At 33.3% G+C, this 19,392-nt stretch overlaps 1 protein-coding gene across 1 annotated transcript in view; it reads right to left on the bottom strand.

Moving 5' to 3' along the window:
- Positions 1 to 364: 364 nt before the first annotated feature.
- The window catches only part of LOC150107540 (tetraspanin-9-like), a 176,910-nt gene continuing 157,882 nt past the window's right edge, over positions 365 to 19,392 (bottom strand). Inside the window, exons 8-9 of the mRNA XM_090391943.1 lie at positions 10,119 to 10,205; positions 365 to 2,398 (exon numbers count right to left, since the gene is read on the bottom strand). Of these exons, the coding sequence (XP_090248069.1) occupies positions 2,285 to 2,398; positions 10,119 to 10,205 (201 nt within the window). The 3' untranslated portion in view covers positions 365 to 2,284. The remainder of the gene's footprint in view (positions 2,399 to 10,118; positions 10,206 to 19,392) is intronic.

Below are 19,392 nucleotides of genomic sequence, written 5' to 3'. Positions count from 1 at the left end.
AGTTTGCATGTCAAAGTGGTGAACACATGTAGTGGGAATGAGCTGAATAGGTATGACAACTGGTGTGGGTTGTCTCTCTCTCTCGATGAATCAACTTCCTGGAGGTCTAATAATAATTGTTATACTCAGCTACTATTTTCTGCATTATGTTTGTAGCATTATATTTAGTTAATGACAATAATAGATTGTCATTAACTAAACATTAGTTTACTTAATGACAATCAAATTATGAAGAATAAATTATTTTACCTTTGATGGAGTCTCAAGATAGGATTTTACTATTAGAGCATGGATCATTTTTTTAATACTTTTGATTTATATTTGCACAAAATAACAGAAATATGCCTCAATGATACCACTATAGGGTTCCAGCCAGCAAGGTTTAGTAAGTAAGGTGCTCCTATATACAATAAGCATGCTATTAAACTCACTAGTAATAAAATTAGGAGCTTTATAAACATAATTTCAAAATAACCATAGTAAAATTGTTTGGGCAGTCATGCAACTTTGACAGTACCCATTTTTAGCTGTTGTTTTTCAGTATGAAATGGTTTTCTTTTACTGTTGAGGAAAGCTTGGTATTATATCAATCTTTCCTATTTGAAACTTTTTTTTTGTTACAAATATAATTAATAATCTGAATACAACTTAAAAAAAATTGAAAACTGCTGTGCTCCACATCATAATGTTATATTACATAAACCTCTCTTTACAATAATATATAATACATCTCAATAATATATAATACATTTCAATATTATAAACTACATTAAAAATTTATTTTTTTTTTACAAAATGACCTATTCGGCACTCTTATCTTTTTACAACAGCAACAATATAATAGACAAACTTCTAATAAACAGACATCATATACAAATGTAAATTATGATCGCATCCTAAAGGTACAAAGTTATTTGGCCAGAAAACATATCTTTTAAAAAAGCAAATTTCTGCTGTGTTGCAATATATTTATGTTGTCACAGAATGGCTCAGAAATTTAACCAACGAACGATTAAATGTATCATGCACATTTAATTAGAAATTGCTTCATTATATAAGGAGTTTCTTGCTAAAAAACATAAAACTTGTCTTTAGTAAAACTTTTTTTCTTTTTTTTTTAATGACACTAAATGCTACTTCATAAAAATTCTACATTGTATTACAACTATTTGGGGTTTTATTTCACATTTGAATTTTGTGCAATCACAATTATCTTATCTTGAGCAATATGTTTGTAGAAAAGCAAACTTTCAAATAAGTAATAATGTATAGTTAAAATCATTCTTAATTAAAAAATCAAATTCCATTTTAAAGATAAAGAAATTATATATTTGGTTTAATCCTTTATTATTATTCTTGACACCTCCAAGGAGTCCGAAGACTCATTGCAGGAGGACACCTACTATACAACTGTCTTCACCACTACACCGAACCTCTACTACCAATCAATGCCATCTACTGCCCACCACCACTTATCCAAGTGTAAGCAGACAAAGTTTGCACCTGAAGTATTTTCAGGACTGGGGAAACTCATATATAAAAGTTAATGACTTAACGAGTAGCCAAAAGACACCTTTTGGCTACTCGTATATGAAATATGACTTCTGTATTACTTCAACTTTAGTATCACCTCTGGGTCTCGCTCCCACTGATGAGACCTCAGTGAATGTCAAAACTGGTCTGGGTAGTGACCCTTCTCATAATACACAGCATTATACATGTCTATAAGGATATGTGCTTTGCATTATGGGAAACTAAGGTGAGTGATGCGAAGTCTAACTTCTATATGTGAGTTGCCCCGGTCCAGAAAATACTTCAGGTGCAAAGTTTGCTTATACTTGGATAAAGGATTAAGCCAAGTATATAATTTCTTGGTATCTTTAATTTATAGTATAACTAAGTGGAAAAACTTCCAACAAATTCCATTTTCTTATCTATAAAATACTTTTAAATTAAAAAAAAAAATTGTAATCTTATTAGGAGTAGTATTTCAAAATAAGATGCTACAACATACAGGTTTTAGCTGCATAAAATACATGGAACTTGGGATATAAAGCAGCTAGCTTTAAATTGTTCTGCTGCATTTATATTTCTAGTTTGATAGTGTAGAAGAAAACTATATACATGAAATTTCTTTTGATACACCATAAAGTATCTGGTAAAACTTAAGGAAGCATGGCAGAATAAAAATAGCCAGAGGTAGTCTATGTGGAATGAGACAGGATTATCATGTATACTTCTTTCTAAAAAGGTCCAAACTGTCATCTTTCAAAATAGAAACAAGCTAAAAATATGGATGAGGATGTCTTGTACTGTCCATAGTGAGCGAATGTGAAGAAGAGTGAGCTGACCGCTTTCTTTGATTCACCAAATATACAGCAAATAAGACACTTGCAACCTAATGAGAGAAAAAAGAAAAAAGATTAGCATATTTGTTATTGGATTAAGCATAGTTTATCTCACACAGTAACACATCAGCAAACTAGGCTGGAAATTTCCCAGATAAATTAAGTGAACAGTAGCCAATACATCTTAAATAAGAAAAATTAAAATATACAAATCAGTAATCTGGAAGTTTTTCTTAATCAAGACATTAGTATTTTGCAATTTCATATCTAAACTAATTAGAGGTAAGTGCAGTGGAACCTCAGTTGTCAAACGACTCCCATCTCAAACAAATCGCTTCCTGAACATTTTTCCAAACAAAAAATGAACCAGTTTCTGAACAGGCAAACCAGCAACCACGTGCTCCACATGAGATGTATGGCATGAGAGCGTCAGTTATGCCGCAGCCTCCGCTCAGCACAGATACCTGCTCGAATTTGCAGTGCATTTTTTTTTTATTTATTTATAAATTATTAAATAAGCCACCATGGGGCCAAAGAAGGATAGTGATAGCAGCAAAGCGAAAAGACAAGTTGTTAGAAACACAATAGAGGTGAAAAAAAAAGAAATCATATTCAAACAGGAAAATGGCATTTGTGTCTCAGATCTTGCTGTACAGTTCGGTATGACGAAATCAACCATCTGTACAAGGGAACTGATGTTGCAAAAGGAGTGAAAGTTCTTACTAAACAAAGATCAGAGACAATTGAAGACGTGGAAAAATTGTTGCTGATTTGGATAAACGAGAAATGGTTAGGTGGTGATAGTGAGGCTGTAATTTATGAAAAAGCAAGGAGATTACATGATGACCTGTTAAAGAAAAACCCTGGTATGAGTGATGATACTGATGTGTTCAAAGTAAGGTAGAGGGTGGTTCAAGAAATTTAAGAGGAGAAGTGGCATACATAGTGTGGTTAGGCATGAGAGTTCAAACCAAACAACTGCTGAGAAATATGTGCAAGAATTTAGTGACTATATAAAGGCTGAGGATTTTCTTCCCCAACAAGTGTTCAATTGTGATGAAACCAGCCCTATTTTGAAAAAATTGCTAAGGAGGACCTACATCACTCAGGAGGAAAAAGCATTGCCAGGACACAAGCTAATGAAGGACAGGCTGACTCTTTTGCTATGTGGAAATGCAAGTGAGGACTTCAAGGTCAAGCCATTGCTTGTGTACCACTCTGAAAATCCAAAGTGTTTAAAAAAGATAATGTGAGGAAAAGTAAATTGTTATGTGGAGGGCTGATAGTAAGGATAGGTAAACAGGCAATTTTTTTTTATTGAGTGGATTCATGAAGTCTTTACCCCAAGTATGAGAAAATACCTTCAAGAAAAAAAAAATTGCCAATAAAATGCCTTCTTGGGATGGACAATGCTCCTACTCACCCTCCAGGTTTGGAGGACGAGTTAGTGGAAGAATCATTTTATCACACTGAAGTTCTTGTCTCCTAACACAACTCCTCTAATCCAGCCCATGGACCAGCGGGCCATTTCGAACTTTAAGAAACTACACCAAAGCACTGTTTAAAAAGGTGTTTTGAAATGACCTCTGACACAGAATTAACACTCAGAGAATTCTGGAAAAATCAGTTCAACATCCTCCATTGCTTAAGTATCCTTGACAAAGCTTGAGTGCAAGTGACTTACAGGACCATGAACTTGGCCTGGAGGAAATTGTGGCCAGACTGTTAGCAGACACACACACTGAGGGCTTTGAGACCGAGTATGTTGCTATTGTCAATGATATTGCGTCTCTGGGCAAAAGCATGGGCTTGGAAGTTGACAATGCTGATGTGAAGGGCCACAGGAATGAGCTCACCATAGAAGAACTGGAACACCTTCAGAAGGAGCAGCAAAAGTGAAGGAAATGTCTTCAGAGACAGAGGAAGGAAGGGAGGATGTTCCTAGTTTTTTGATCAACAAAATGTGTGCGAAATGGGGTGAGGTGCAAAGTTTTGTGGAAAGATATCACGACAAAGCTGTAGCAAACTGCATCAAAGCTGGTGTGTAATATACACACACACCTGGTGTATGCAACACTGAACTCACTGATACCTTTTCACTTGATGAAGGTGTTAGAGCTGTTGCACAAACTGAATAAGAATTCGACAATAGGGGGGGGGGGGGGGGGGCTGAGGATATCAGCATGGGTGCTCAAAAGAGTGTTCAGCTGAACTGGCTATTCCTTTAACCAGGCTATATAATTTGAGTCTCAGAACAGGGAAGATTCCGTAGGAGTGGAAAGAATCTATGGTAATCTCATTGCAAAAGGGTCGTACAAAGACCAATGTATCTAACTATCGACCAATCAGTGTCTCAGGAGTGGTGGTGAAGATTTTGGAAAACTTGGTTAGGGCTGACATTCAGAAATGCATTAACAGAGAATCTCTACTTTGCAACAAACAGTATGAGTTTACTAATGGAATGTCATGTTTTAGCGACTTACTCACATTCTATAATAATGTTACCATTGGCTAGACAAGAGGAATGGATATTTTTTGATTTTGCTAGGACTTTTGACAGAATAAAGCATGAAAGACTGTTGCATAAATTGGAGAATATGGGTTTGGATCATAAACTATTAGCATGGATAAGAGAATGGCTGACCAACAGATATCAAAAAGTGGTGTATGGGGGAATGCAAGTCTGCAAAATTTAAGGTAACCAGTGGTGTACCACAAGAATCAGTCCTTTGTCCACTGTTATTCAATCTGTACATTAATGACATTGGGAAGGATTTGATAAACAACATACAGCTATTTGCTGATGATGATGCAAAGATGGTAAGATAATCAGGAATGCAACTGATATGTAATACTTTCAGGATGATTTGAGTAAGTCAGAATTGTGGGCATGGGGAAATGGATGTCAGTAAATGTAAAGTCATGCACTTTGGCATGATTAGATATCCAATGTCGTATTATATTGGTAGGATTATGCTAGAAAAAACTGATGAAGCTTGGGATCATGGGGTGTTAGTAGATATGAAGTTTAAATTCATGGGCCATGTAGCAAAGGTTGCAAATACAACTCAAAAACTGAAACGAACTTTGACACGTAAAATTAAGGGTGTCATTTTGCCACTTTACAAGGCTATTATAAGACCTCACTTGGACTATTGTGCACAGGTCTGGTCTCCTGGTTTCCGTTGCGATTCTGATACCATGGAGAGAATGTTAAAAATGATATCAGGATTGTGGAATACTGATCATGAAGACATTGAGAATTAGATACAAAATTAATAATGGAAAACTCATGTACAAAAATTATTTAATAGTATTCAACGAAAATTATACTATTAAATAATCTTTGTACGCGAGTTTTCCGTTATTAATTTTGTATCTATATGTCTGCTCACAGTATACCTCTTTTAAAACAGATTGAGAATTGTAGACTGAAGACACTAGTAAATAGGAGAAAGTGGGATGATATGACTAAGACTTACAAACTTTTGAGAGGATCATACACGATTTCAATTGAGGGAATTTTTCATTTTATGAAGGATTGGGAAAGGACAAGAGGGCATCCTTGGAAGTTAAGAATGAATACTGCTATGAAGGGGGGTGAGATCTAGATTTCTCTCTCTCTCTCAGAGTGGTATGCAACTGGAATGGACTGCCAGTGGATGTTGTGTGTGTGTAAGCAGTGTGAATGAATTCAAGAACAAGTATGATAGTTGGTGTGTGTAGCATGTGGCCTCCCTTGATGAGTCTCTGCCTTCCTGAAAGTCTCTCTTAATAATAATATATCAGCTTCAAGCAAACTTGACAGTTTTTAGAACCTCTGTTTTAAAAAATTTCAGTCCCCCCCCCCCAAAAAAAATCTAATTCACAATCATTCCTCTTGATTATGTCTTATACACTTTTACAGTGCACCCTAGTTATTTTTTTTTAGGTGGCAGAGAAAAGTTTGGACCTCTTCCTCTGCCAATCTATTCACAGGACACACTGGTGACTTTTTTGCCCACACACACACAGTAATGATTTGCTATGTGCCCTTGCAGTCTCATGTGTGGAACTGGTAAAAAATCAGTCAATCAAAATCTGTGACACCAGTTAAGACTACAGTATTGCACCATTTAGTACTCAACCAATTTACATGTGCTTATATGTACATGCATCACATTATCTTTATGCCTATAAAGATTCCTTGGTGACCAATACAAAATGCTGGTTTAATAATTAAATAAGGAGATTAATTCTTATCCCTAGATGTTTATTTATCCATTAAACTAAGACATAGTAAATTAAAGGATTGAACAAATATAGTGACAGGATCATTAAAAATATTATATTATTAGAAAGGAACTTGACATCATTAACATGATGTCAAGACTGATCTGATCATATCACATAGTATGGTCACTTAACAGAATGGGAGAGGAAATATTAGCATTTTCATGCCATTCAGCCATCAAATATTTCTTCTACTAACCCTTCCTTTCACATTGTTTTAGTTATCATACCACTTGACATTAGCTCTGTTCACGTATCCCTGAATGCCAACAATGTCAAGTTCCTTCATAATATCTCCATTTTTATAGTTCTGCCATTGTTATCCCTTCATTTTTCTTCAGATGTGTCATATGGTCTGAAGTCTTTGGTTAATACCACAGATATGACACTTGTGAGAAAAATAAGCTTATAAATTTAATATATATAAGAAAAATCTCCCAAAAAAAAATAAATTATATATATATATATATATATATATATATATAATTACACACATATATAGTATAGAAGATGGTGTCAAATCAATTTTAACTTGTGGATCAGAGTTCTGTTAGAACTGATTTAAACACCATCTTCTATACTGTTATGTATTCCATAACATTTTTTGGCAAATTTTTCTTATTCCATAAATATTTATTCATCCAACTCTCTACCAATACAAGGTTTGCTTATTCCATTGTCTATTTCCATATTTAATTTGCCATCTTCACTAAAAATTATGGCTGAATAGCTGAAATGCTTTACTAGTTCTATAGGATTCAGGATGCAGTTGATGTTTTCAACATATCAGTGCTAGCCTGGTTGGCCAAGTGGTTAGTATACCAACCAACAGGCTGTGGGTTCGAATCCCACTATGGGCATGGATGTTTGTGATTTTAGGTGGAAGACTAATTTCATCACCCAGTGTGAGACCACCACCTCACTTATTGGAGGCCTGAAGTGGCTTGATAAAGTTGTATGTTTGGTCTCTAGAACTGGGTTTCTGGTCTTTGTAAAAAATAAAAAGTACAACAAATATATAAATTAAAAATGGGGGGAAAATATCCTTAGCCTGACCATGGTATGAATTTACTATAGGTTTACAAATAAACCTTCTGTGGGTGGGTGGGACCAACATAAATTTTTATATCAAATTTGTAGTTATTCAATTTAATTATTTGCCTTAAATAACTAAGTTATTTAACCACCCAACCAGCCAAGACGTGTATGTGTGTATATATATATATATATATATATATATATATATATTTATAAAATTAATATTTAACTGACTAGAACCCAAGAAAGTATAACAAAAAACTTTAATAAATCACGACTAGTTTCATTGGTGTCCCGACTTCTTCAGGTGAGTAAGAAATAACACAAAACTTATAAAACTAACACGGTATTTACATGCCTCTTCTCATCACTTCCCTCCTCAAAAACTTGGCATCATCTCCACCCTTGCCCATCGTGCAAGATGTCTTACTTCCACAGAAGAAGACCTTCAAACAGAACTTAACTTCCTGAAAAACACCTTAAATAATGGATATTCATCTCGTAACATCACTAAACGTTTGAGACCATGCCAACAACCTAGACAAGAAGATGAATCCAACCCTATCACTCACATACAGTTACTATTTATTAGCTCTCTTACCCCAAAACTATCTAGGATTATGAAGAAATTCAACATAAAGACCAACTATACAACTGCCAAAACTTCATTCTTTTCCGAGTCGACCAAATCCAAAACACAACCAACTGCATTTTCCTGGTGTTTATAAAGTTATGTGCGACTGTGGTTGACCTTGGCCAGACAGATAAATCTATTTCACTATGTCTTGAGGAACATAGATATGACATCTCCTACAGTAGAACACAAGCGAGCGCCCTTTCCAGTCATGCTCTTTTCTCCGCCAACTCTAACCTGGAAGAACGTCAACACCAAGTTGATTGGGACTGCACAACTAATTTATAAATATGCAAGGATGAATTTGAAAGATGAATTATAGAATCCAAAGAAATAGTTCTGGGCCCTTCACACATGAACAATAATCTGAGCTACAATTTGCCTGATTCCCATAGTGCAGTAATCCAGTACTGGTGCTCTAAAATTAGCTGTCACACACATTCAACTCATGCTAACAATAGCACGCGGTCACCTATTCATATAGGACTGTTACTATTCTTTTTATTAAGCTGGAAAGTCCATGTTTTTTACCTTGTTAGTTTTATAAGTTTTGTGTTATTTCTTACTCACCTGAAGTAGTCAGGACACCGATGAAACCAGTTGTGATTTATTAAAAGTTTTTTGTTATACTTTCTTGGATTCTAGTCAGTTAAATATTAATTTTATAAATGTATACATCCTGAGTCAATCCTAATAACAATATATATACATACACACACACGTCCAGGTTACCATGGATGAGAAGCGCATATTAAAATTGTAATACCATTGATATTACATTGAAATATATGATGGATACGAAGTTTAGAGAATGATGTATTTTATCTATATTGATGGCGACGTGGTAAGACAAATAACAAATGCCACTTTCATTAATAATGTGATCCATATAGATGTGAATAAGGTAGAAATAATGTGCACTCTTGTCTCATACCTGTTAACATTAAAAACTGTCTTCCTGTATCTACAATTCTAACTGCTGACTTACAATTCAAATATAGACTAATGCTTGATATAAAGTGTCCTATTGACATATATAATTGTAGCATTTTGAAAGCTTTTCTCTTGGCACCTTGTCATATAGCTTCCCCCCCCCCCCCAAAAAAAAAAAAAAAAAAACAGATCATTGTCATATTCCCATGATTTCTTAACCTATTTTACAATGAAGATCTGATGTTAACAACCTGTTTGGCCTGAAACTTAGCTTGTTCTCTCTCAAATTTCTCTTTCCTCTCTCTCCTCCTTAGATTCTCAATTATGAGAATTCTAATCTAGTCATCTGGAAATGGACCTAACCATGCCTTCCGAATTATGTGCTCCAGCCATAAAACTTTATACCTTCATATCGAGTATTTATGGTCAAATATCATCTACTCCAGTTGCCTTTCCACATTCTGGGTTTTTGTTGGTATTTTTTCTTACCTCAAGTATTTATAATTACTCCTGACTGCATTCCCCTTGAATATTTACTATTACTGCTCGTTTCATTTAGCAAACCTGATCTCAAAGTCCTGATTTAGCAAACCTGATCTCATGGCCAAGAAACTTCTTGAATCAAGACATCTGTAAGAGAATCTTTACTACAACATTGCTGATACTCATCATATTCAGATAAAGATGTAGTAACACTTGAATGTTTGTAGTGCTCACATTTGAACCTATTAAAGTCTGATATGTAAAGTGAGTTTTGACTTTTATTCAAAAAAAAGTCAAGTGTTTTGTGTTTAAAGTCATAAAAGTTTGAAACCCTAAAGTCATTAGAAATAAGTTTCCACCATACTTTGTTTCATATAATTATACTTGTAAAAATTTTAGAAGTCACTTGCCTGAAATAATAGCACAGCCCCTAAAGCTGAAATCCAGATGTATTTATTGCTATAAAACCAATCTAATAATGTCTCTTTGCATCCAACCTGAAAAGGCAGATATTTTGAATTAATGTTACAAAAATGTAAAACATCTCATTTCAGTTAACAAAAATGCTCGATTTTAAATTTAAATGTGTTTAAATTTGCATAACAGATAAATTTTATAATCAGTGAGGTGGAGAAGTCACAGGAGCAAAACTATATAACTGGAAAAGACCTTCACATATAGCCTGTGAAAGGTTCAGAAAATGATCAAGTCAACGCAATATCCAATCCTCTTGATGCATTTAAAAGCATATTATTACAGGAAACAATAATATGCAATATTATTATGGATAATAATCCGATATAATATAATATTTTGTTAGGCTCATCGAGGAGGGCCCTAAACATGTCAAGAGCTATCCAACAATTTGCACAGTATCTATCATATTGTGCTTTGAACTCATTATCTACTCTCTAAGCATAAAAAAAACTAGTTCTAACACCCTTGTTAACTATACTTACTCAGTTAACATGGATGGCCCCTAGTTCTCTCATCACTAGACTTGTTCTGAAAAATTTCCTCTGAATTAATCTTGTAAAAATCCTTCAGTAATTTGCATGTGTCAATCATATCACCCCTTTTCCTCCTATCAACCAGTTTCTGTAACCAATAAGTCTTCAACCTGTTCTCATAAGATTCATTCCATAGATCTGCTACCATCTTTGTCAGTATATATGGTTTGCATTACAAAAGAACAGTGCAGTTTTGATGCACTGTATATTGCAGGGGTGTTCAACCCGTCAATCGCAGAGCGATTTTTGGTCGATCTCTTGTGTATTCCTCCTTACTTACAAATTTAATTAAAACTGAAAACATAATTTTTTTTAATCATTATTTTGTATTATTTTTAATTTGCTTTAAGTGTATTGCTATTGTTTATTTATTTTTCGTTAAAATTGTCAAATCAGTAATTTTCTTATAAGTCCAGATTAATGAATTAATTTGGATCAGTGGAAGTCAAACAGCGAGCCGAGTGAATACGATTATAAGCAATGTGTATAAACTCGATTGTAGCTTAAATATTCCAAAGCACATTACATCGATTTTTTACTTGGGTTAAGTCCCATGTGAATATTGTAAAAAAATAAAACTTTGTTTGTCTCGGTATAGTTGACTAGATGTTTTTGTAAATAACTCTTTTGAAGCTAACTGTATATACTGCTTTAATAAGAATATGTTAGAGTGTTAAAAACAAAAGGCAATGTTTTCATTGCCGAAGCTATACATGGCAGCATTAGAAAGATTGTTATTGAAATTTGTATGTATGAGAAAGGCTTGCAGGCTCTGAATGTAAACATCTCCGAAGTCAGTCAGAAAGAGTTCAAGCAACTCTCTGATGGCCGGCAACTTACAATCAAAAGAAACCGGAGGAGAACAAATGGCATGCCGAACTTGAAACTTAAGATGAAAGACTCATACCGATTCTTTGGGGAGTTTCCAAACTTCATGCGAGGTCTCAGAGGAGGCCTAATAAAAAGGGACTGAAGCAAGCAGAAGGGGGTCCCAGTTTCAGAATTGCTGTCAGAGAGAGACTGCCTAGATCCACATTGCTTGAGAGGAGTTTCCCGCTTCCAGAAAGGAGCTTATTGATTCGAGATATCGCTAGAGAGAGAGACTACTTCTAGGCCACAGACAAGGTTTCAAATTGCTGAAAGGAAGAGTTCCAATTGCCGGAGAAAAGTTTCCAGGCCAGGTTAATGTCAGACATTCACCAGTGTGCTGCGTTTTCATTACAATTTGATGAATCAAACGACTTCACTAATATTGCTCAGTTAATGGTATTTATTCGCATGGTATTTCAAGATTATTCAAGTAAAGAAGAACTTTTGAAAATTATAGTTATTGGGAAGGACTAGGGGAGAAGACTTTTTTTTGGCATTTGATGAATTTGTGAAACAACAAACTTCTGCTTTTTAAACTTGTGTTTATTACTACTGATGGTGCTCCTGCAATGATAGGTAATAAATCAGGCTTCATTTCATTATGTAAAAATGACAAATACCACTTGTTGGTGAATAATACCACTGTATTATTCACCAACAAGTACTGTGTAGTAAAAGATTAAACACAAAAGATGTTTTGGATATTACATTTAAAATTGTAAATTCTGTTCGAGGAAAAGCCCTGCAATGGCGGTTATTTAAATTACAGGCAGATGATGATAGGGAACTTCTGTTGTACAATAATGTTCGCTGGCTTAGCAGAAGTCAATTTTTAGAAAGATTTCTTGTATTAATTAACGATATAAAAAATTTTCTTGATGAAAAAGGATATATTTATCCACAATTGAGTGATAAAAGATGGTTGTTACACTTATCATTTTTAGTAGATTTCTGTATGAAATTAAGCAATTTAAATTTAGAGTTACAAGGTAGAGATAAAAATTTAATTGACATGTTAAGTTCAATAAAAACTTAACAATACTTACTTTTACTAAAGAAAAATAAATGACCGTGAATTTAGACATCTCCCATATTTATTAAAATTTTTTGAACAAAATCAAGAAATGCTTCGCTATGATTTAAAAGAATTTATTCGTGAAATAGAATTAGTTGGGAAGAAATAAATTCAAGTTTTAAAGATTTTAATAAAAACTGAAATGATTGTATCTTTTACCAATAATCCATTTCAAGAAAACTTGAACAGCACAGAAATTTCAAATAAAATTAGTGGGCTATTACACTTTTTTTATATAATTTTTGTCAAGTAGCTTTATTTTATCCTCCTACATGTTTCGCCAATCTTTTTCTATTGGCATCCTCAGGGAATACAAACTAGTAAGCTAAAATGAAGGTTACAGACTAGGTTATAACTGATGGTTCTAATTCATACAAAAAATTGGTATTGTGCGTGACAACGTGCGTGTCTCGTTAACGTGATTTATTCGTTATGGCTCATGATGTAATTGTTATGAAAGTTCATTTTTTTGATGTTTAATGATCTGATAAAAGTTTTCCAAATTTCTGGTAAAATTAGACCTTGATTCTTGTTTAGGTTTTCAGTTTTACGGGCAACTGTAGCTGCTTCTTTAAAGGTTCTTGAATGGTAGTTATCTTCTATGTATGGCATAAGGCTCTTATCCCACTCAATGTGATGGTTAGAGGCAAAGTGGCATGAAAGGCCTGAAATGCCTTGTCTGTTATTTCTGACATATCCTATGTGTTCTTTCTTTCTTGTTTCAAAGCTTCTAGAGGTCTGACCTACGTAACTAATACCACATAAGCGAGGTATATTATATACTCCAGAGTACTTGTAGAATGGGTGAGGATCTTTCGGTGATCTTAAAAATTTCCGAATAGTGTTGATTGGTTTGAATGCCACTCTGATCTTATGTGGTTTTAAAAGGTTAGCTAATTTTTTGGAAAGGTTGTTGACAAAAGGAATCGTAATTGTACTGATGTATTGGACGTCATCACGTTGTCGATGTGGTATATCAGTAAAGAGAATCTTGTTATAGAGTCTTTTTGGGTAACCATTTAAAGAAAGTTCTCTGGATATTGTGGTTAATTCCGTTAGTAGGTCATCCTTGTCTGTCGTATACTGTATAGCTCTTTTCTTGAGACTATGGATAATGCTAAGTTTCTGAGCTATGTGATGAGCTGAGTTGAAATGGAGGTAACGTCCAGTATTTGTAGGTTTTCTGTATACAGATAGGTTGATACTATTATTGGATTGTTTCTTTATTAAAATGTCAAGGAATGGCAGTTTTTTATCTTTTTCCATTTCTAATGTGAATTTGATGGTATTGTGGAAACTATTGATTTGGTTGAGGTAATTCATTAGTTCTTCTTTCGTATGATCCCAAATGATAAAGATGTCATCTACATATCTGTACCAAATTTTTGGTTTTGGAATGATCTGGGTTAAGATTTTTTTCTCTAGATCTTCCATGAATAAGTCAGCACAAGGAGGTGATAGGGGGCTACGCATAGCTAATCCAGTGAGTTGTTTGTAGATCGTTTTTTGCCAAATAAAATAGTTAGAAGTTAAACAGTGATTGAACAAAATAGTGATGTTTTTTTGGGAACAAGTTGTCTAAGATGTTGATGACTTCAACCACTGGAATGGTAGTAAACAGAGATGTAATTGTCCAGGCTTGCTAGTATATCCTCTTCAAAAATAGGAATGTTTTTTATTTTATCTATAAAATGTTTTGAGTTTTTAATATAAGTATCCGAGACGTGAACGTGTTGTTGTAAAATCTTCGCAAGATACTTGGACAGTTGGTAAGTGGGAGAGAGCTCTAAATCAGTTATTAGTGTCCCAAGAGTGATCTCAAATAATTCTTTAGCAAACTCCCCTCAGCCATGACTACAGCTGTTGGCATTGTAAGGATTATTTTATGAGCTCTTCCCACCTCCAATATTTGGGTAAGTTTCTTGCAATTCCCTTTCAGCCAATGTATTTAAAATATCTAAGTGATATTTTATGGAGATTTTTTGTTTTCTAATATTTCAATAATTTGGTGTTAAAAGCTTTCAGTTTGGTCTGATTTATTTCAGAATATTTTTCTGTCAGTAAAACATCTCTAGTTTCTAAATTCTCACTTGTCAATGAATGGAACACTTCATATGTCAAAAATTATTTTGTTATCATTAAGAGATTCGAATTGTTCATTATAATGGAATCAATTAATACACACACATTTTTATCGAATCGACATTACGATTCACCTTCAGCATACTCACTTAGCAATTTTTTTTTTTGTTTTGCCTTCCTCTTTTTTTCAACTGGTACTATTTTAATTCCATTTTCTTTTTTTGTTAACAAAATTCCTCAGTTTAAAAAAATATCTAAATTTCATTATTTTTTAGATCTGAAAAATAATCTGCAAGTCCTTTAATACAGATGATCAATAAATATCCTTGCCCCCCCCCCCTTTCCTGCAATGATACTGGCAATGTGATATACTGATTGTCCTTTCTGGTATCAAATTTCACAGGCTTAAGAACACAGTAAACTTGTAGCTATTCATTTGATGGTGCAATGATAGCAAGAGATAATGAGTCAGCCAGTAAATGATCATCTTTCATTTTGTCTAATATTAAAATAATTCGTTCAACTGCTCATATCACAGTTATGCTATTTACTTCTGAACATCATGCCTATCAATGATTTAGGTGAATTCATTGGCCTGTTCTGGCCTTAAAAGTCATCGTTGAATCTTTTAAGAGGACGTCCTGGTTTTCTTTTTCCTAATGGCTTGTACTTTAATGCTTGTTTTGGTAATCTTTCTGTTTTCATTCTTTGAGCGTGTTCCATCCATTTATGTTTATATTTTTTTAATTTTTTCTATTACTGATTCTTGGTTTAATTCTTTCATAATTTTGTTTCTTTTGTGATCAAATAGAGTATACTTTGCAGTTTTTCTCATAAACTTCATTTCAGCTGTTATTAATCTTTGTCTTTTTGTTTTATTGTCCAGATTTCACTTCCATACAATAAGACTGGTAGAGCTAATGTATTGTATACTTTTAGTCTGGTTTGTTTTTGAACTAGGTTTGGTTTAAATATAGAGTTAATTACACCTATTATTTTTAAATATTTTGCAATTTTTACATTTATATCTTTTTCATATGTGATCATACAACCTAGGTAGTTAAATGAATTCACCTGTTCTAAAATCTTGTTATCTATTACTATTTTAGTTCTTGCTGGATCTTGTCCTTTAAAGGCCATAATTTTTGATTTTTCTATTGATATTATCACTCCATAATCTTTGGCTATTTCATTTAGATTTAAAATAGCTTTCTGTAAGTTATCTTCAGAATTTGTAATTATTATTTGGTCGTCAGCAAAAATCAAAGTGTTTAAGTTCACAGTTGGAGAAAGTTTAATACCTTGATGGAAATTTTTATTCCATTTTTATTATTATTTCATTTAGGTAAATATTAAAAAGTGTTGCTGAGAGGGGACATCCCTGTCCGACTCCTTGGTTTATCTCTCTCGTATATGATAGCTCATGATTAAATCTTATTTGTATCTGATTATTTTCATATATACTTATGATAGCTGTTAGGATATTATTTGGCATTTTTATTTCTTTTAAGATGTTAAATAAAATGTTTCTTTAACTTTGTCAAATGCTTTTTCAAGTCAATAAATGTAATAAGTGTTTCTAAATTGTATTCTCTTCTTTTCTCTATTATTAATTTTAGGCAAAAGGCTGGGTCTATATTCATTATTCGTCCTTTTCTAAATCCATTCTGTACTTCTAAAATAAAGTTTTTGGAATATTTCATTAGTTTGCTATTTAAAATTCTGCTATATATTTTTTAACAGGAATTTAATATACTTATGCCTCTATAGCTTTTAGGGTCATCTCTAACTTTTTTTTAAAAGGTAGGAATCACAATTGCTTTTTTTTTTTTTTTTCATTCTATTGGGGGGGGGGGGGGTTACCAGTTGAATAGATTTTATTTAAAAATAATAGGAGTCTTTCTTTGAACCTTGTTCCTGCATATTTACTTCTGAACACCATCTTGTAGTATCTTTTTAGGTTGATTTTAATGATCCATCTGCCAGCAGATAAAAAAAGAAATTGTAAATGACTATTGTTCCAAAAAATGCTTCATTTGCATCAATGCAAGTTGCATGTATATGCCTATCAAATTAAGACTACAAGCATAACATGCAATAATAGCAAGCAAGGAGAATTCTATTTTAAAATAAGTGTTTTATAATTTGGAACAAGGTTTTAATTATACTTTTTTTTTCTTTTTTTTTTTTTTTGAAAGAGAAAGATGGGAAAGTTTGTATATCTACCTGTATGAGGTAGGTTTTCTGTAAACTGAGAAAAAGAGTACCACTGAGAGACATTTAATTAGATTATATAGAAAAGACAGACTGTTTTTTTTTTTCCTGTAGTGAACTGAATTTTTGGGTGATGGCTGTTGTGGTGGAGGTAAAAAGAGTAATGTGTCTAAGTCATGTGGCCAAATGGAGAACACAAAGTGTACCTTAGCCAGATACGTTTGAGAATGGCAGTATCCGGAATCAATTATTAATTCTTAGACCTCTCATCCAACAGCCAACACTCATGAAGGATTTCCCTAAGGATTTGAGGCTTCTAGTCTCAAGTCTTCCATTTGTGTTTTTTGTGATTGTCACAATTTTTATGTTGCATCACAGAATATGTCTGTGACAAAATATTGGAACTATTAAACCTTTTTAATTATTTTTTTGTGTTATTTCTTTCAAATAAACCTAATTATGAGGTTAAACCTGCACTTAAGCTTTAGTACACTTCTAATAATTTCCATTTAGTGAAATTGTGCTGTAATGAATTCTCATGAAACAGAATGTTTAGATTTAAATATTTCCCTACCTTAAATCAATCAGAGTTGCAAAAAAGAGTATTAACTGAACATTATATAGATATAACATAAGAGGCATGGAAAACAATATATTGCATCTTTGTTTCTGCAATAAAATAACTTTTATTCAAAATGTTATATTTACATGAATTATTGGAACATCAGCGCCACCTAGTAACAGGATATGTGCTTAACTATATGTTCCAGATTGTGTTGAATTATAAGAGATCTTTGGTATGTAATTCACTGAGTAGATTTGCTAGAATAATAAATACCCAGGTTTGAACTTATATGCATTTTGTATTTATATAGATATATTTCCTCAATATGCTTCACTGTCTATATGGCTTATAGTATCTTCAGGAGGTTGCCTAACATAAGTAGAAAAACAGTCAAAAAAAAAAAAAAAAAAAAACGTTTTACATATTTTTGCACATCATCAAATTCCTGATATATATCCTCAGCAGGCGTACAGGATATGATAGTACTACATGAAAAATTACATCATTTTTTTTAAAAAATTACTAACTTCCTATCTGCAATTTTCCTCCAAATCAGTCTGTTACCTCTGAAGACTCCAATATTATCAGATCTTATATTTCTATCTTCTAAGGCACTTTTTATTTATCATTCCACATATATCTTGGTCTTCCTCTGGATCTTTTTCCTGCCAACTTGGCAGAGAACACTTGTTTTACTAATCTTTCCGCTCCCATTCTGTTTAAGTGACCATACCACCTGAGATTAGCTCTGCAAACGCATTCCTGGATGCTGACAATATCAAGTTATTTCCTAATATCCTTGATTTTAATATCATATTGCCATTAATGCCATCTGAACTTGCTCCTAATCTTTCTCAGGACTCTCATATTTGCAGTCTCTAGTCTTTGGTCAAGTGTTTTACTTCTGACCAATTTTTCAAAGTAATTACTCCATACTTCAAGATATCTTTTTCTACTGTTTTCTTGTCACCTTTATCATCTCTAATTCCTATTACAGCATTCTTTCCTCCATTTCTGAGCTTCTTCAATAACCTCCAGAATATCTCGCCACCTTCTTGATATTTAATTTCTATGTTCTTACCAAAGTCTTCCCATGACTTTTGTTTAGCTAGTTTTGCACAGTGTTTAGCTTTCTTGCATTTGTCTCTGTATTCTCTACGAGCACAAGCTGACTTCTTTGCCAGGAACTTTTGATATGCTTTCTTCTTTTCTTTCACTGCCTCTTTAATTTCCTGTGTCCACCATGGCATTCTGATTTTTCTATCCTTACAACCTCACCACATGCCACTCTGGCTGAATCAATCAGGTTTTCGTCAGCGCTTGATACTGAATCTCCAAGGTTTGGTTCCTGTTCTCAAACTCTTTCATTTTTTCTTCAATCATGTTTGTGTATTTTAGTCTACAGTTCAAATCTGAGAGCTGCTTAACTTCTATTCGCTTTAAAATTTTCTTACATGTTCTTCTTTTCAATATGAAATTCAATTTTATCCTGCTCAAGACTAAATGGTGATCACTTCCAATTTCAAATCCTCTGTACACTCTGGTGTTCTGAACCAGGGTGAAAACATCACTATCAACAATAAAATAATCATTGAGACTTTTCTTATTCCTTGCCTATTCTCTCCATGTATATTTTTGCACTAATATCTATAAATTATAAAAACAAATGATAGTTTAATCACAAATATCATTAGGCATGTCATGTGCAGTCTCTACACTGTTGTGTAAACTCTGCATGTGATCGCTGGCATAGGAGAGATCTTGAATGTTACACATTAATAACTTCCAAATGTGAAGGATCATTCCTTGGTTTCTATTTTTTATTATTATTACGTGACACCTCCAGGGAGTCCAAGGACTCATCATAG

Source organism: Typopeltis vanoorti, chromosome 4 (assembly GCF_054136105.1).
Source record: "Typopeltis vanoorti isolate ZY-2024b chromosome 4, IOZ_Tvanoo_1.0, whole genome shotgun sequence".
NCBI classification, from domain to species: Eukaryota; Metazoa; Arthropoda; class Arachnida; order Uropygi; family Thelyphonidae; genus Typopeltis; species Typopeltis vanoorti.
The sequence above is the reverse complement of the archived record's forward strand: the minus strand, read 5'-3'. Positions and strand labels throughout refer to the sequence as shown.